The sequence below is a fragment of the Abramis brama genome (genome assembly GCF_963993115.1).
Source record: "Abramis brama genome assembly, chromosome: 20".
Classification (NCBI taxonomy): domain Eukaryota; kingdom Metazoa; phylum Chordata; class Actinopteri; order Cypriniformes; family Leuciscidae; genus Abramis; species Abramis brama.
The window spans coordinates 9,106,120-9,125,395 of NC_139982.1; the positions used below are offsets into that span (position 1 = coordinate 9,106,120).

The window sequence follows — 19,276 nt, forward strand, 5'->3', positions numbered from 1 at the left end:
TCAAGGGCAGCAGGGCATCAAGGTGGAAAGACTTGTCCTCCTCCTTGATACCATAGAGTTTCAACCAAAAGGTGTCTCTCCATAGCTGCCATAGAGCAGCTGATGGCTTCGCCCTTATTCAGATCCCTGAGCAGGTCGGCCTGGTACTCTTGCAAGATTGACATGGTATGTAAGCTAGCGCCCGTCTGACCTGCCGCCATATATGCCTTGCCCACCAGCGACAAAGTCATAAGACATGGCTTGGTGGGCAGGGTCTGGGCTTTGAGGGACGACACAGCATCAGGGGAGAGATAAGCAGCAAGGGTCTCTTCAACCCTGGGCATCGTCCCATAGCCATTCTAATTGAGGCCTACGATCGATGAATAGTGGTGAACCATGGGACTCAAAGGCGTGAGGAGAATGGCTTCTATTATATTTCATTAAGACACAACATCCATAAGCTCCTCGTACTGTAGAGATATGGCTGGCAAGTCACCAAAATCCCCTGCATCAATGCTGAGGACATCTAACTCCTCAGAAGCAGACAATCCCAACATTAAACTCTCACTCAGGGTTGAAGAAGCCAGAGAGCGGGCTTATGTATCCCGAGTTTAAGCAGCGGAACTAGTGAGTGAGAGCTGAGAAAGGGCAGAAGCCGTCTCAAACTCCTCCACTAGTTAAAATTTCGAGTCCCATGAATGAAGCTGCCGTGCTGCCTTGGCAGACACGAGACCCATGGGAAGTGTGAGCCTGGCCGCTCTCTTCAAACATGACCAGGCGGGAGTGGAGCGTTCTGAGGGAGCTCCTCATAGTGTGCACAGCTACCCCCCTCAATGGCTGGCCGAGCATGCTCCACCCAAGCAGCACACACACAGATCGTGTGTGAACCCACCTGTGATGTAACGAGGGCAGGGATGCACACACAATCTAAACTGCTTAGAACTCGCCATTTGATAATATATGTATAATTCAAGGGACAGACAACACAAAATAAGACACACAGTCAAAAGGAGTGCTTACTGAAGACAGAAAGCTGATGCTGTTGTGTTGTCAGCTTCACTTTATAGCTTCTGTCTTATACCAACACACGTCACAAGGTGACGCAGCACCAATCAAGATTTAACTTTTCATGGTGAAGGTGTTCCCCAAAGACTGGAAAATAATCATGCACAGCATGATTGTGTAAAAAAAAACAAAAAAACAAAAAAACATTATAAGTGAACCTCAAATAAAATATTAAAATCATAAAAAGACATGTCATGACCTCTTTAAGACTCTTTAAGATTTAGTATAAAATCTCTCATTTAGGAAATGGTTCATTTTAAAAGTGCTAGATTCATTTTTAAACATGATTATTCATTTGTTAATTATTAAACACTCACATAGCTTTAGTGCAGTTGATTACAGCTGGTATCAATCTTCTTCTACACTCATCTGAGGTGTTAAATTTCTTGAGATTCAACTCATCCAGCACCTCGTCTGACATCTGAAGCATGTATGTGACTGCTGAGCAGTGAGCAGCAGAGAGTTTATTCTCTGACTGTTTGTCTGATTTCACAAATTCCTGAATCTCTCTGGACAGAGTCAGGTCTTTCACTTCCAGCAGACAGAGGAACAGATTGATGGATTTTTCAGTGGAGAGTCCATATCCACCTTTGATCTTTTCTTTAATGTACAGTGTTGTTTCTCTGATGCTCTCTGAGCTGTTCTCTGTGTGTGTCAGTAGATCTTGTAAGAGTCTCTGATTAGACTCCAGTGAGACACCCAGAAGGAAGCGCAGGAACAGATCCAGGTGTCCATTTCTACTCTTGAGGGCTTCATCTACTGCTGATGTTAGTTTCTCACACAGAGACACTTCATTGAAACTATGCTGTTTGAATCTTTCATTCAAAGGCTGCAGAGACTCTTTTAAATAGCAGTACAATGCATAGAAAGCTGCAAGGAACTCCTGGACGCTCAGATGAATGAAGCTGTAGACTTTCCTCTGATGAATGACAGAATCCTCCTTAAAGATCTCAGTGCAAATCCCAGAATACACTGAGGCGTCATTGACGTCTATGCCGCTCTCCATCAGGTCCTCCTCATAGAACATCACATTGCCCTTCATTAGCTGATTGAAAGCCACTTCAGCAAGTTTCACAATTACTTCTCTATTGGACTGCAGGAGTTTCTCTGGATCCCTCTCTTCATACTTCTGATTCATCATGTTGATCTGAATCAGCAGGAAGTGGATGTACATTTCAGTCAGAGTTTGAGGGATTTCTGCACTCAGATCTTCTTCCAGGAGCTTCTGAAGCACAGTGGATGAGATCCAGCAGAAGAGGGGTATGTGGCACATGATGTGGAGGCTTTTTGCTCTTCTGATATGTGAGATAATTCTACTGGCTTGATGCTCGTTACTGATTCTCTTACTGAAATATTCCTCCTTCTGAGGCTCATTGAATCCCTGAATCGCTGTCAGACGGTTGATGTATTTGGATGGGATCTGATTGGCTGCTGCTGGTCTGGATGTGATCCAGATGAGAGCCGAGGGAAGCAGATCTCCTTTCATGAGCTTTGACATCAACACACCCACTGATGAAGTCTCAGTCACATCAGAAACTTCCTGAGTGTCTGAAAACATCAGTGGGATTCTGCTTTCGTCCAGACCATCAAAGATGAACACAACTTTACACTCCTCGTAAATCTTTGAGTCCAGATCTTGAAGTTCAGGATGAAAGTCCAGCAGAAGTCTCTGAAGACTGTACTGATGATCTCGGATCAAGTTCAGCTCTCGAAATGGAAGCACGAACATGAAATCTACATCCTGATTGGCTTTTCCATCAGCCCAATCCAGAATGAACTTCTGCACAGAGACAGTTTTTCCGATTCCAGCGATACCTTTAGTAAGAACAGTCTTGATTTGCTCTTTCTTCTCACGCCCTGGTTCAGGTGAGGCTTTAAAGATGTCATTGCAGTAGATTGGAGTGTCTTGTGAGTGTTGTGTTCTGGCTGTTTTCTCCATCTGTAAAACCTCATGTTCTTCATTCACTCCTCCTCTCTCTCCCTCTATGATGTAAAGCTGTGTGTAGATCCTGTTCAGGAGGGTTTCATTCTCTTGGAGTTTCATTCCCTCAAATAATCTCTCATACGTGTTCTTCATGCTGGTTTTGTGTTGGTCTTTGACTCTCTGTAGTTCATCATCCACTGGTTGAGGAGAATCCTGCTGCAGGTCTCCAGTCTGATCATCTCTATCCACTCTGCTGAAAAAGAAACAGATTAAAATAATGTAAAATTGTCAACATTGTAACATTTTGAGTTTGTTTATGATCTGTGTTTCTGGTTTAGCCTGAGTTTCATTGTTATTCCTCTTTGCATGTTAATCAGTTCAGTTCATATTCCATTCCCTACCTGTTTGTCTTCTAGGTTACTAATTGATGAGGTTCCTCAGTTCAGGTGTGTTGTGTTAATTATATTGTTAGTTTCTCCCTCTGTTTTCTCTATTTAAGCCCTCTGTTTCGGTTAGTCACTTGTCTTGCTTTGTTAAAGGTATAGTTCATTTAAAAAGGAAAAACCCTGTCATCATTTACTCATCCTCAAGTTGATTCAAACCTGTATGAATATCTTTCTTCTACTGAACACAAAGAATATATTTTTAAGAATGTCAGTAACCAGACATTTCATGGACCCAACTGACTTCCATAGTACTTTTTTCCTACTATGAAAGTCAATGGGATCCATCAACTGTCTGGTTACTGACATTCTTAAAAATATATTCTTTGTGTTCAGCAGAAGAAAGATATTCATACAGGTTTGAATCAACTTGAGGGTGAGTAAATGATGATAGAATTTACATTATTAAGTGAACTATTCCTTTAATATCTATGTTTAACGTCAAGTTGTATGTGGTAGTGATGGTGAAATTAAGTTTTGTGAAGCACCGGGGCTTTCCCCCTTGACTGTATTGTAAAATGGTTCATTACTTGAAGCTTTTCAACATGTTGCAAACGGTTGCAAACTACAACATCTTCTGGTCAAAAGGTGGAAAAGCTGTCTTTCTGTCCCAGAAGACCCATCCATTTTTTTATTGTTTCATGTAATAAAACACTTTGTGCTCTGTAAACCGCAAAGCAATAAAATAATCCTCATAATTAATGTGTTAGTGTTGATGTAGTTCTTACACAATGTATGAACAAACATATGAAAAAATTAAATAAAAATAAATGGGACAAATTAATGTGTACTGAAACAATTCTTATGAATCTGCTTTGATCAACAAATGCAGCCTTATTCACATAAACTTTAGCCTCAGTCCTAATATATATACATATAAATATATAATCAAAATAAAAGAAAATTACTGTGGAATGGTGACGTGCTTGCAGTGGACTGGGTAGTGAAAGTGCTTGTAAACTGGGGAGCTGACATTATATTTTATGGGTAATTTAAGAAATTAAAGTTTTTTATTAAGGAACAGGACTTATTCAACAGTGTGAGGGCTAAGTCTATTTCTTTTTTTATTTACTACTACCGAAGGGCAATGACACTCGAAAACCTGCTCAAGGGGTTCACACTATTTTCGAATCTGATTCTGAATACGAAGCAGTCACGTATCTGTGTGTGGAAACGAAGCGTCAGACATCACAGATCACGTGGTTATGGCAAAACGAATCAAGCTTCGATACACTGCTTTAATGTGAGATGTGTTTTTTTTTTTTATACAAGCGTCGAAGCCTCGGTGCCGAACGTCACATCACTAGTATGTGGTGGTTTTTCCTTCAAGTAATTCTCCTGTTTATTGTTTATTGATTCTTGAACTAAAGATCTGTTTGATTATCTTCCTCGTCGTGCGCTTCTCTATACAGCCACCCACTGTGACAAAAATAAAGTATTTAAATGTGTAAGTAAAATTAAAATGTAAATCACTTTGTTAAACGATACTGATGGAAAATATATATATATATATATATATATTCTGTATAATCAATTTATTATATTTTAATTTGAGTGTTAAAGTTAATATTTAAAAAGTTTTTAAAAAGTTAAAGTCAAAGTTAATTTTCCATTACTGCTCTTTTGTCCATATATTTGAGATGAAATCAAATAAATAAGTCATCTCTCTGTGTGCATTTAGTGTGTTTCTGATTCCCAGTTAAATTAACACCACATGTGTACACTCACCTGGGGTCAGAGGTCTGTGGTTCAACACTGAATTCAGGAGGATTACGCATGGATCTGTCACTCTTCATAGACGCACAGCTCAGTTCAGGAGAAGAAGCTCTCTGTCTTTTCCTCCTGCTGGAGATACTGAGAAAACAAATAGAAATAATTATTCCCTTAGTTCTGCTCACGGTTTCATTTATTATGAGTCAGGGGGCATTTACATGACACCGTTTTCAACTAAAAGTTAAAAACTTTGTATGCGTTTTAGCTATTTACACGACAACAGCGTTTTGCCCCCCCCCCCCCCAAAAAAAAACCTTTTAAAAACCTTTTTTTTTTAAGTTTTTGAAATGATCCTCCTTGTGTAAACTACAAAAAAAACACAAATTTATGAAAACATTGATGTCATGTGGATTGCATGTTCAGTTTGAGGTAATGAACATTGTAATATCAGACATGGACATTTCAGGACGGTAAATGCATACTGCTCTTGACTGCTAAGTGCCACTATAACCATATATTTTCACAAGTTATGGAGTGGACGTATCACAGCTCGTTTTCACTAGTAGCAGCCCAACCATGCTATGTGGAGATTACAAAAAAATAATATCAGTAAGATTTTAAAAACCCTATTTGCATAAACAAATGTATTAATTAAAAACCAAAGCATTTGCAGTTTAGAACAAATAAAAAAAATTGTAAATGCAGATTGCAAAATGAAATGCACCTCTGGTATTTGGGAACTTCTCCGTTGTACCGAGCCTTCCTAACTCCTCCCTGGCCTCTCAACAACATGGCACTGACATATTTTAAGATGTGTCAGTGCAAGTTGCTTTCAGTTAAAACAGCTCAAACATGCATTTTACTCTGGAACTAGGCTAAAGCCTTGTCTGTGAAACCAGGGGCAAATGTTTGAATGGTATCATGCTTTCCACAAAAATATGAAGCAGCACAACAGTTTTCAACATTTATAATAATCAGAAATGTTTCTTGAGCAGCAAATCAGCACATTAGAAGAATTTCTGAAGAATCATTTGACACTGAAGACTCGAATAACAATACTGAAAATTCTGATTTAGTCACAGGAATAAATACATTTTACAATATATTCACATAGAAAAAGTTACTCTAAATGATTTCACAATACTGTTTTTACTGCATTTTTGATTAAATGCAGAATAGACTTTCAAAAACAAGTACTGTATATTGTCTGCCTTGTTCTGAGATAATTTTTTGCATTATGTATGCCGTCTACAGTATGCCGTCCATTGACTTTCATTGGAGGAACAGAAAGCTCTCGAACAAAATCTAAAATATCTTAAACTGTGTTCCGAAGATGAACGGAGGTCTTACAGGCTTGGAACGACATGAGGGTGAGTCATTAATGACATAATTTTCATTTTTGGGTGAACTAACCCTTTAAAGAATATGTATCTTCATATTTACTCACTGATTTTAAAGTGTTATTTGGCTGACATTAGGTGAATGATACATCCTACAGATGCGCAGGGACACATCATCAGTAATGTGTCCTGGGTTCATAGGGTGTTTAGGGTCTCACAACATCATAGACCCTCACGCAGGAGACCCAGAGCTGGGGTTGATAAAGCCCCGACTTGCATCCCAGCAGCATTAGCCCACGGATCTCCCCTCTTTATCCACAGCCATCTAGAAGCTCTCTCTCTGCTGCTTCTGTTGCAGCCCTGATGGTTGTTCTCTTTAATGCTTCCAGCATTCTTCCACAAGTTCAGTCAAATCAGAAACTTCATGAATGCTTCTTCAAAACGTTCTTCTCAGGGCACAGTCAGTTCTATCAGGGCAAGCTGTTTTGTGGCCTCTGACAGAATGATGATGTCAGGTCGCAAAGATGCCACTGCGATATGTGCCGGGAACTTGAGATGTCTGCCTAGATCGACCATAAGCTGCCAGTCCTGTGCTGTAGTGAGCAGGCTTTCTGGGGGGGTGGTGGTGCCTGCCCTTTGTTATGGCTGAGGAGACACACTCTTCCACTACCTTCAGCACCTGGTCGTGTCGCCAGCGCTATCGGCCATCCCCCAGGGCCTTTGGGCAGCTGCTCAGGATGTGCTCCAGAGTTACTCTCCCAGAGCAGAGAGGACAGGACGCTGTCTCAGCCTTGCCCCAGAGTTGTTGTTTTTTTTTCAATTGAGCGCAGAATTTTTAAAACATGCGTCATGCCCGATACGCTGCAAAAGTATGGACGAAGGACGCAAAAGGTCAAAGTAATCTGTCCATCTAGCAAGTGTTTACACTGAAAAACAATAGAAAAGTATCATGGTGGAATGGAAAAACGCATTCTGTGTGACGTTAAAGTTTTCGTAGCTGTATATAGAAATGGTAGCATTTTAGTGAAAATAAGATGACTCTCATATCATGGAGAAGTGTGTCATGAAATGTTCGGTATAAATAGATATAGTTATTTAGCATATTATTTAAATAGATAGAGACGAAAACGAGACAATAACCAAATTTAAAACGGTTTTGAATGACAAAAACTATGACGAAAATCTATTGACATTTTAGGCAACGAATAAAAACTAGATGAAAATGTTTGGTAGGGACGATTTGCGAAGAGATCCAGTCAGAACTGATGTCCTGCATTTGTGGTAGATATTGTAACGTGCTGATCTACCCCGCGGGACATGAGTTGGCATGCACTTTGATGCATGTCTCATAAAATCTTGACGTCTGGGAGGAAGAGAAGAACAGAAATATGGATAGATCTGAATAAGAGTGACGACGCAAAAGTGAGCTCTATTCGGTATGGTTTTCTGTGCTCACACACACACACCTGAAGCATGCAGCAATGCACATAGAAAGCTATACAGCGCACGAGTACTGAATTGAGCGCTCTTTCGCATCTAAATGGACAGATACACACAATATTATGTCTAAATATCAGTTTTGGAGAGTATTCACGTAAACACAGTCGGTTATGTCTTTACAGAACGTAAACAGTTGTGAGAATATCAGATGTGCATCAGTGCAATTTCCGGATGTCATTGGACATGATCCGATGTCTTAAAGTGACAGTACGTAATAAACCTATTGGCGTGTGCCCTTAATGATAATCAAACAACAACATGCTCTTTAATAGCTTTAATAAGGATTACTTATATTTAATTTCGGCAGGCCTAATTAATTAAACAGTTTCTCAGCCTCCCCGGGAAAGTCTATGCCAGGGTACTGGAGAGGAGAATATGGCCGATAGTTGAACCTTGGATTCAGGAGGAACAGTGCGGTTTTCGTCCCGGTCGTGGAACACTGGACCAGCTCTATACCATCTACAGAGTGCTGGAGGGTTCATGGGAGTTTGCCCAACCAATCCACATGTGCTTTGTGGATTTGGAGAAGGCATTCGACTGTGTCCCTCGCGGCATCTTGTGGAGGGTGCTCTGGGAGTATGGGGTCCGGGGTCCTTTACTAAGGGCTGTCCGATCCCTGTACGACCGGAGCAGGAGCTTGGTTCGCATTGCCGACAGTAAGTCAGACTTGTTCCCAGTGCATGTTGGACTCCGGCAGGGCTGCCCTTTGTCACCGGTTCTGTTCATAATTTTTATGGACAGAATTTCTAGGCGCAGCCAGGGGCCGGAGGGTGTCAGGTTTGAGGACCACACGATTTCATCTCTGCTCTTTGCGGATGATGTTGTCGTGCTGGCCTCATCAATTCAGGACCTCCAGCATGCACCGGGACGGTTTGCAGCCGAGTGTGAAGCGGCTGGGATGAGAATCAGCACCTCCAAATCCGAGGCCATGGTCCTCAGTCGGAAAAGGGTGGCTTGCCCGCTTCAGGTTGGTGGATAGTTCCTGCCTCAAGTGGAGGAGTTCAAGTATCTGGGGGTCTTGTTCACGAGTGAGGGAAGGATGGAACGGGAGATTGACAGACGGATCGGTGCAGCTTCTGCAGTAATGCGGTCGCTGTACCGGTCTGTCGAGGTGAAGAAGGAGCTGAGCCGCAAGGCGAAGCTCTCGATTTACCGGTCAATCTACGTTCCTACTCTCACCTATGGTCATGAGCTGTGGGTCATGACCGAAAGGACAAGATCCTGGATACAAGCGGCCGAAATGAGCTTTCTCCGCAGGGTGGCTGGGCGATCCCTTAGAGATAGGGTGAGAAGCTCGGTCACTCGGGAGGAGCTCAGAGTAGAGCCGCTGCTCCTCCACATCGAGAGGGGTCAGCTGAGGTGGCTCGGGCATCTTTTCCGGATGCCTCCTGGACGCCTTCCCGGGAAGGTGTTCCGGGCATGTCCCACCGGGAGGAGACCCCGGGGAAGACCTAGGACACGCTGGAGGGACTATGTCTCCCGGCTGGCCTGGGAACGCCTCGGTGTCCCCCCGGAAGAGCTAGAGGAAGTGTCTAGGGAGAGGGAAGTCTGGGCATCCATGCTTAGACTGCTGCCCCCGCGACCCGGTCCCGGATAAGCGGAAGAAGATGGATGGATGGATGGATGGATGGATGGATGGATATATTTAATTTATACTAATAAATATGTCTGCTTAAAGAATAAAGAATGGTGAGTGCAAGTTATAAAGAATGCACATTGAAAAGAAATTCTGCTTTAGGAGAAATGGTTTTATTTAATTTTAAGATATTTTTTAATGTCACAGTAGTTAAATCTCTATTGCATGTTCAAACTTTAAAATCATTCATATTAACAGGTTAATAGATGTTTTCTACGGGAATATCTAATGGCTTTGGACATTTTTGAGAAATTCTAAATTAATGCATTACAATTTAACTAAACCCATTATATCTTAGTCGATACTGTAGATTTAGTCGACTAAAACCTTATTGTATTTCGTCCACTAAAACTAAACTAAAACAATTCAGATGACTAAAATATGACTAAAACTAAATGTCATTTTAGTCAAACTGGATAGTACTGATGCAAACCTGAAATACTGAATAAGTTTAACTGTCGCCAGACTTTATGCATGCCTAAGTTGAAAATATTTAGGCCAATTTATGGATGTAACATTTTAGGATTTTGGTCCCTTCCTGGGCCACCCAAAACACACTAATAGTTGGTCTGACTTCCACCAACAAGAAGATTTCTGAATGTAAATCTCTAACGCCCGAACGGGACAGAGTAAATAAAGTATTTCCTTTTTTGCCGACACATGTGGTGGAGGATGGAAGGCCTGTGAAGACTAAAATTTGACTGTTTAATGTTATATTTTAGTATTATTTTTCTTAATTCATTTTCATAATAATTTCATAATGTATTTTGTAAAGTCAGAGTATGTTTGTACATGTGTGCTGAGCAGAGATATGGGATGAGCTATATTTTGCATAAAGTATGTGTTCAATGCAACAAATGTTCACTGAGCATTGGATGGTTTTCCAGTGATGATGTGTACTTCAAAAGTGTACAGTTGGCATGTTATTTGCAAGGAAAGGAATGTACCACTGATGTAAATGTACCACAGCTGTATACACTGAGGGATAGTTTCTTAAACAATATGTTAGTCACATATTGCTAACTCAAACACTTTCTAGCCACACAGCTATAGATATAGCTGGCAATCGATTTATCTGTGTTAACCTTAGCAAAAGTCAAATGTTCTGTCAGCTCATTTCAGAATAATGCCACCCCACAAAAAATTAAAACCATCATCAAAGGACATAACGTTATACTGCCCGCAATTACAGGGGGGCTTGTACACTTTTATGTTTCCCAACTCCAATATTTGTCTAATAATAAACAGATTGGATGATTTTGTTTATTTATTTGCTGTTTGTGATGCCATACATGTTGTACCACGTCACCATACTGTATGTTACTCATATGGTGGTGGGATGGACGTTGATTCATAGTGGCCAATATGTCCCCCCTCAATGTCAAAGTCATTCCTACGCCCCTGGTCTCTGTTCTCATGTCTCATCAATTCACGTTAATACAGAGAAACTATGAACTTAAGTAACCATGATTTTACATATTTTTGTATACAGAAAGGGAAGAACACAACTCTAGAATGGTGCAATACATAGTTCAACATGTCCGCGCATACAACACGTGCGCTAAAGCCAATACTCAATTCAACTAACAAATCTTAAACAGAACATGACAAAACTGGATAAAACACATACCTGGGACAAATATGACCAAAGCCTGGTTTGAGTTACAGTTCAGCGATGTTGCATGAGAGTCTTAAATTCAATAAAATAAGGGTTCGGAGTTTACAAGCAGGCTAATACATATTTGACTCGACAAACAGGACTAGAAGCTGACAGACAAATGAAGTAAGCTTATTTATTTATACATGAGTGGCCTTTTATGGAGATGTAACTACTTGTACCCTGGAATTTGTGGAGACTTTACTTCTTGTGCACAAGAAGTTACGTGAATTTACTGGTAAGTAAGTAAACATTTCTGTCTGTGTCTGAGGGTTTATCACGTGGTGAACGGACTGAAAAAGGCACAAAAGTGTTTATTTCTGTCTGTGTCAAGAAACCAGATTAACCAGATACACCAGATACACATATATGGAGACAGAATCATGCCATTAATGGGTTTGTGCACTGACGTGAACGATCTGGAAATGTGCCTTCTCATGCAGTGCTCTTTTACCAGACTGTGTCTCACCTGGGGTCAGGGGTCAGTGGTTCAACACTTAATTCAGGAGGATTACGCATGGATCTGTCACTCTTCATAGACACACAGCTGGGTTCTGGATCTGAAGCTCTCTTACTGCTCCCTCTGTGCTCCATAATGAGAAACTCACTCCAGCCCTGCATATGGAAACACAGAGAACAAATCATACATAACATTTGAACCATTCCAATAAGTCCAGTGATAAAAAAAAAAAAAAACATAATACTGCGCATACAATGACATTCTACAGCAGGGATCGGCAACTTATGGCATTCATCCCAACACTGGCATAATGAGATGGAACTGAATGTGAGAGAGGTGAGAGAGGTGTATGTATTTCATTCAGATAAAGTCCCTCATACCTGCATACAGATCTACATTTTAAGGTAATCATTCCTCATAGCAACACAGCTTGTTTTATTAAATTAGGAGCAGTAAATATTATTAAAGTGTGAGAATTAATTTGCATGTCAATGAAAGCGCACAGCTCTGACAAAACATTAAGCGTGAACATTAGGCAGCATCAGGCACACACAGTGTAGGCCACTGAATGCCAGCTTGCTTGTTTGCCTCTAGATAATGATTTACTAAGCCCACATGTCATGCAAACAAGAAACTGCTTCTAACCACAGGCTGAGAGCTGTCGTTCAGACCACACAACTCTGCGATGCTGTTTGTGAATGTTCGTTAGAACTAGGTTTTTGCAAACACTGACTCGTTAAACTGCTGATAATGACGGAACTTGCGACCATAGTTGGCTAACGATGCTTCTGGAAAACGCACTGGTAAAGAAGAGGAAATAATATCATGAAAGAAATTGATCTTAGCTACTCCAAAAAACACCCGTTAACCTCGTAATTGCAAACAATTATATTAATTTGTATATTAAATACCGGTAAATAAAACGAAACATTTACAAACATAAACACTCTATAGGCTTAAAGTTCCACTCACTCCACAACAAATTCTTAAAACATTTAAAGGTATTCAGAACAGAACACGAATGAAAAATAAGTAGCCACAAATTATGCTATATTGGCATTCATTATAAACATATACAAACATCAAGCCAAAATGAATTTAATTAAAGTGAAACTGGCATTGGGCTCATTTGGTAAGAATCCGAATGTTTCTATATTTGCCATGTAACGTTTGGTAACAGTTGGATTTAATAAAGAGAACCTCATTTCAATTGTTCAGTTTATCCTCTTACATTTGCGCATATAAAGCTAAATCTCTGGAAAAATGGGACACCCATCTATTCTAGTTTAATTTAATTTTAATGGTCGATTGAGCTTGGGTCAGGGAAATAATCTAAATGAACAAAATGCTCTCATTACAATCCTCCGCTAGATTTATATGCTCCAAGAAAAAAATAAGACCATTCTAGAGAAATGGCAAGTAGAGAGTTTGAGTTTGTGCGCGCACACGTAATATCTGTGCGAGAGCAGACAAGAGCCATGATGAGTTGAGAGATTTGTGCACGCGCATTAGGCTACTTGATTGCGCTCTCGACATTCATTAAAATAACGCCATAGAAATGGCCTCGAATAAAAAAAAATATAAAAAAAAAAGGTTAAGATTGTTTAATCTTTTATTATGGGTTAAAATCAATGGAGAATATCTCGTATTTTTCCGTGGGTGCTCGACCATTTCGAGCTCGGCGCCTATGCATGCATCACAACTCAAATCCTCGTTAAAGTTTAAAGATTGCATTTAGGCCTAATATGATTGTGATGAGATGCGAAATCTTTGTACAATAATTAGACATGATATCACAAGCCGATAAGTGAACTTACCGAAGTGTGATGTTTAAATTGCCGTTTTAAAGTCTGCAAAATGCGCAATTTCCTTTCGACTTTACTTTCGTTTCAGTGCATCCTTATCTTATGCAAAACATGCATCCTCAGAAGACATCGAGCGTTAACAACAATAAACCCCGCCCATCTCTTATTTTCTCTTTTTCATTCACGCCAAATTACTTGAAATTGTATCAACAACTACACAACAAGAACAATAGAAAAATAAGACATACTGTATGTATATAATAATAATAAAATAAATAAAATAACCAAAAGCCAAGGTTAGGCTACCAGGTTAAATATTGAAAGTTATTTTTGACTTTTCAAAGATGATTTGTTGTTGTTGCTGTTGTTGTTTATGCTCATCAAAGACAAAATATAAGAACTCGAGTCTACCATAAAAATTGACAGTAGCGGCCTCTTACCCAAAACAAAATGCATTTGTTTTTTTTAAAAATGGCCAAGTATAATAAAAAGATTTACAAATTGATAAACACTGAATATGAGAATGTGAGTTCTGTTAAAGAAAAATAATAATAAAAGTGTTTCTACATATTCTGACATTTGTTTCATTCTGAGAGATAGGTAGGCTATATGCAGAGCCGTCGCAAGGGCTGAGCCAACTGTGCGACCACACAAGTCCTCGTGCCTATAGGGGCCTCGCGCCAAAGTAAAGTGACACTTGATGATGTATAAAGCCAATACTTAAAGTTCATGTTTTGTCCTTCGAAATACTATAGAGACACAGCTAAAAGTGAGACTATAGCGTGATGCAGTTTTATTCTGCTTGTTAAAAATGTAGGCTATTAGGCAATAACTTGCAACATTGCTCTGAACGTGTGAGTGTGACGACAGTGATTCATGGGTTGGATTCATGCGCATACATGTTAGTCAGCGCTGCATCGCAAGTCAAGTTCGCACAGAGAGCTTATTGTTCAGTCAATTTAAATTCAGATTTTGGCTCTGAAATGGGTCAAACCATAGATAGGCCTATTGCTTGAGAAGTTTAAGAACATAGGCCTACGCTAGAAATCTGCGCTCATTCAAGGATGTGCATTTATTGCATGGAAGGAGAAAGCATGGATGCCTGCAGGATTTACGCACTAGGTTTTTTATTTAACATTAAAAAGTTAAATAAGCATATATAGCCTGACTATTACGCACCTTTCAGGAGAGAATACAAAATAGCAAAATAGGCTACTCTACCTCAAGATGTTTTAAACATTTTTAAATCTGAAAACTCCAAAAAGCAATGAAATTGTCAGACATCCATTTAGTGCATGTTCACAGAGGAAAACAACTGAAAACAGTGCTGGTTGTTCTCTCCATATTGTCATTTTGTTCTGAGAAATGGCTTCAGATCATTCAGTGAGAGCAGGGGCACAACTGCACATGTGCTGAGGGGTAGCAATGCAAGATCAGTGTTAGTGCCCCCCACTCATTACAAAAAACAATAATAAAATGACTTTAAATTGTAATTGCTTTTGTTGTTTTACCCATGTAATCTTTTATTAAAATAAGCAACAAAATTTTAGATAGGCCTGCCCGTGACATTTTCAATACCACAGCAAAACTAGCTAAAGACTTAACTATAGTCTAACTAGGCTAATTAATGCATTAATTTACAATATTAGTTAATAAAATATGTTATTAAGGAATTAATACATAACCACTGATCTATATAGAATGACTGGATAGCTCATGACGTCATAAACAGTGAAGCCGCCGCGCTGCCATATTGGTGAGCTCACGCTTTCTGTTGAATCAATAGGAAATGTTATGATTTGACTGAGAAAACATTGCCTAGCGAGACACCGTTTTTAAATCTAAAGTCTCCCTGTACATTCTTACAACTCAAACACCCTAAGCATTTAAATGGGTATTTGTTTAAAGTCGGAAATTTTTCCTGCTTATTAAAAATCGCTTTGATACTGTAGTCCAGGCAAAGTAGCGTTTTAGGACAGACTAATTGTACATACTTTTACTATGTAAAGTTTTATTGTGGTAGGAGTAAAGGAAAAAAATAAGCCTATTTGGGTGTATTTTGGGCATATTCGATTAGTGTATAGCTCATTTGCATATTCAAATTAATTTTCAAAGAAACTTGTAATTCAAAAATTGTTACTTTTCATGGGTACTAACATTGTGTAAAGTTTCATTTTGAAAGGAGTAAAGGAAAAAAATAGCCCCACTGGGGTGTATTGTTGCCTGGCCTTACTGGCACACATCTCGGATACATGAGAATTTAACATATTTCCTCATCTAGGATTTCTTAGAACTTCTAGTATGTTGGTCTGGACACCTCATAGAAATGATCTATGCCGAAAAAAAATCTTTTACAATTAGTTATATTATTGGCTCCAAAATGAGTTACTTTGCCTGGACTACTGGGTAGAGGAGCTTGGAGAGAGTCTGTCTAGGCTAACAGCTGGTGGCAGTAATGAAGAAGTGCTTTATTTTGTGATTTGCCTTTTGAATGAAGAAGAAGCAGCTTAACTCCTTGTTAAAATACATGTTTAAAATATAATATTTAATTTTTAAGTGTCCAGTGTTCGTTATTCACTTATGGGACTTCCGTGTAGCTTAAGATCAGTGGTATAGCTAGTTAAAACCCCAAAACGTTAGCTAAAACGGCAATTTCTTTGCAAAAGGAATAAAAAGCTGTACGAGGTAAGAAAAACAGGTAAGAAAAACAGTTTGATACTATTAATAAAATAGTGAATGCTAAAGACCTATATTTTTGTGAATTGGTGAATATTCAAGTGAATATTGTTTCGTGGCCACAAATTAATAATACCTCTGCACGTTTTACTAATTTGTTCCCTCGTTTTACTATATTGTGGCCACGTTGTAATTCATTAAATCAAAATGAGGGATGGAATTAATTAAACATGTCCACGATTTATTAAAACGAGGGAACAAATAAGTCGTTGTACTCGTAACAACGAATTATTTAGATCAGTGGACAGGGCGCATATGAGAGAGAGAGAGAGAGAGAGACTCACCATCTTCAATATATTACTTAATCTATTAATCATTTAGAAACGTTATTAGTTGCTGATATAATAATCCTTAAAGGTCCCGTTTTTCGTGTGTTTTTGAAGTTTTGATTGTGTTTACAGTGTGCAATATAACGTGTTCATGTTTCGCGTGTAAAAAAACACGTGTTTTTCACACAATTGACTTATCTGTATACCGCTGTTTTCAGTGTCCTAAGAACGGGCTGATGACTTCCTTGTTCTATGAAGTCCCTCCTTCAGAAATACGTAACGAGTTCCGATTGACTGATTGTTCCGGTTCCTGTGTTGTGATTCGACAGCAGCTTAGCGCACGTTGCCCGGAAAGGTCACGCCTCTTACCATAACGTGGAGATTCATGCGCTCAGTGTTATTGTAAACATGTCTTTAATATTACCTTCAAGAATCAGACCTGGAGAACATTGATGAAGAGGATCGAGTAGACTTGGACTCCGGGATGAAAATAACAGCGTCTCGACGACATGGCGACAAACACACTCTACAAACGCGACAAACACACTCTACAAACGCAACTCTTCCTCTTCTCCGTGGGAGCGCAACAAGACCACGCCCCCTTTTTTGTGTATCCCTGTGGGCGGAGGTTAGTCAAAAAACTGTTCTAGTGACGTCATTAAAGCAGGAAGTAGAGGGATGTAGTCCAAACCGGCCGTTCGCTGTAGGCTTTGAAAGGGGACTTCTGTTAAATAAAATATCTCGCTTGGCATTGAACTTTGAGCTTTATAATTTTACAGATATTATACTCTAACAACAACATTACACACTAACTAAAGTTTGAAACATGGGATCACGAAGAATGGGACCTTTAATTAATGGTTTAGTTCTTCATGAGTCATACACATGATTATCTGTGCATTAGTTAAGCATGAATTATTGGTATTGTAAAGTGTTACCAGTTAAACTTCACAGAGCACATTTCTAGAACGGCCCGGTCCTGCAGATCTGCCTTATACAACATTAGGAGGATCAGGCCCTTCCTATCAGAGCTACACAACTCTTGTTCTCTCCAGACTGGACTATTGTAATGCTCTCTTGGCCTTCCAGCATCAACTGTCAAACCTCTGATCCAAACACTAATAACACTATATCATTACAATCAACATCACTCTTGTGTTTATGAAGAGAATGAGTCAGTGTTTCAATATGATCATCATGTTTTAGGTGTAATATATGATCCTGTCAATCAAACTGAACAGACTGCATTCAGTCACTTCTGCTGTCTGGACGTGATGCTTTCCATTTGAGCCACACAAACTTTTACATTCTTACACAATTATACATATTACACAATGGCTGATTCTTGATTTGTGGTCATGTATGAGTTATGATTTTCATAACATTTTCATATATATTTACACCATCGCCTATAAATGTAATGATTATGTAACAATTACTGTCAGAACGGCTGATTCTTGATCTTGATCTTTTTATGATATTTTTATATAATAAAGTTTTTAATCTCCTATGAATGATCAGTTTGTCTGCGCTGCTTCACTAAAGCAGAAGTGAAAGTGTTCCAGTCCAGATCATGTAACCAATCAAAGAGTGAGACTGAAAAGCCCATTTGCATTGTCAGGGTGGAGTGATTGTGATCCTCTCAGAATAGAGCAGCTCTGTCTCCAGAGACCATGTTCAAACCCCAAGAGCTTTATTTGACATTTACTGCTACATCAACCTTCTGAAAAGCACCTGCATCTTCATCTGTTAGTTGAATGATGTTGTCAGACACAAAGTGAACTTGTTGAGAAGCTTTATTGAATGTTGCAGCAAACCCAGCAGATTGAAAGATCACACACACACACACACACACACACACACACACACACACACACACACACACACACACACACACACACACACACACACACACTCAGTTTCAGTATTGAGTTGTAAATCACTACAGCTGCAGCACTAGACTCATGTGAATCCTGCCTGACACAGGACACTCAGATACGGCTCATCTTCAGGAGAGAAACATCAGCACTCAGAGCTCTTGTGGAACGAGACCTCATGAGGAGCTCCATCATGTGTTACTCTGCAGACGTACAGCTCTCCCTCTTCCCAGCGTGCTTTGCTGAGGGTCAGGACGCTACTGCGGCTGTAGCGGCCGTCCTGCTGGCTCTCTGCGCTGGTCAGAACCCCCTCGGTGACCTCTGACCCGTCCAGTGTCCAGCTCACCAGCGCCCCCTGTGGAGAGTAAGAGCTGAGCAGGCAGAGCAGTGCGGCTGAGTCTCCAGAGATCTGCAGAGAAGAGGGCGGCAGCAGAGACACTGAGGGCTTCACTGTGGGACCAGCTGCAGGAGACAAACACAACACATTCACACACACACAACACACACAACACACACACACACACACACACACACACACACACACACACATAAATCATTATAAAACAATATCAGTAACACTTTATTTAAAGCTTTTATACAAATTGCATTATAAAAGTATTTTAATGCATTAATTATGCACTGCTATATACATTAAAATGCATGTATGATCTAATCAATAAGTGTAACAGCAGTTATGACACATATTATCTATTATCAGGCCGATCTGACTGCTTTATTTCCAGCAATTATTCACTCTGAACATAAATATCTTAAATTTTGAGATATTCACCTGAACTGAAAATGTAACTCAATTTCAAACAGAGTTAAAACACAATTGAATCACACAGAATGAACAAAACACTGAATTATAA

The 19,276-nt window shown here is 39.6% G+C and overlaps 1 protein-coding gene across 3 annotated transcripts in view; it reads right to left on the reverse strand.

The window, feature by feature from the left end:
• The window catches only part of LOC311071483 (NACHT, LRR and PYD domains-containing protein 3-like), a 54,195-nt gene extending 40,549 nt beyond the window's left edge, over nt 1–13,646 (reverse strand). For 2 of the 3 annotated variants that reach the window (XM_084095880.1, XM_084095878.1), the window contains exons 1-4: nt 13,535–13,646; nt 11,727–11,872; nt 5,140–5,265; nt 1,362–3,221 (exon numbers count right to left, since the gene is read on the reverse strand). In XM_084095880.1, coding sequence (XP_083952006.1) covers nt 1,362–3,221; nt 5,140–5,265; nt 11,727–11,851 — 2,111 coding nt within the window. In that variant the 5' untranslated portion in view covers nt 11,852–11,872; nt 13,535–13,646. The remainder of the gene's footprint in view (nt 1–1,361; nt 3,222–5,139; nt 5,266–11,726; nt 11,873–13,534) is intronic. The other variant, XM_084095879.1, reaches the window with a different exon arrangement.
• Between the last annotated feature and the right edge of the window lie 5,630 nt (nt 13,647–19,276).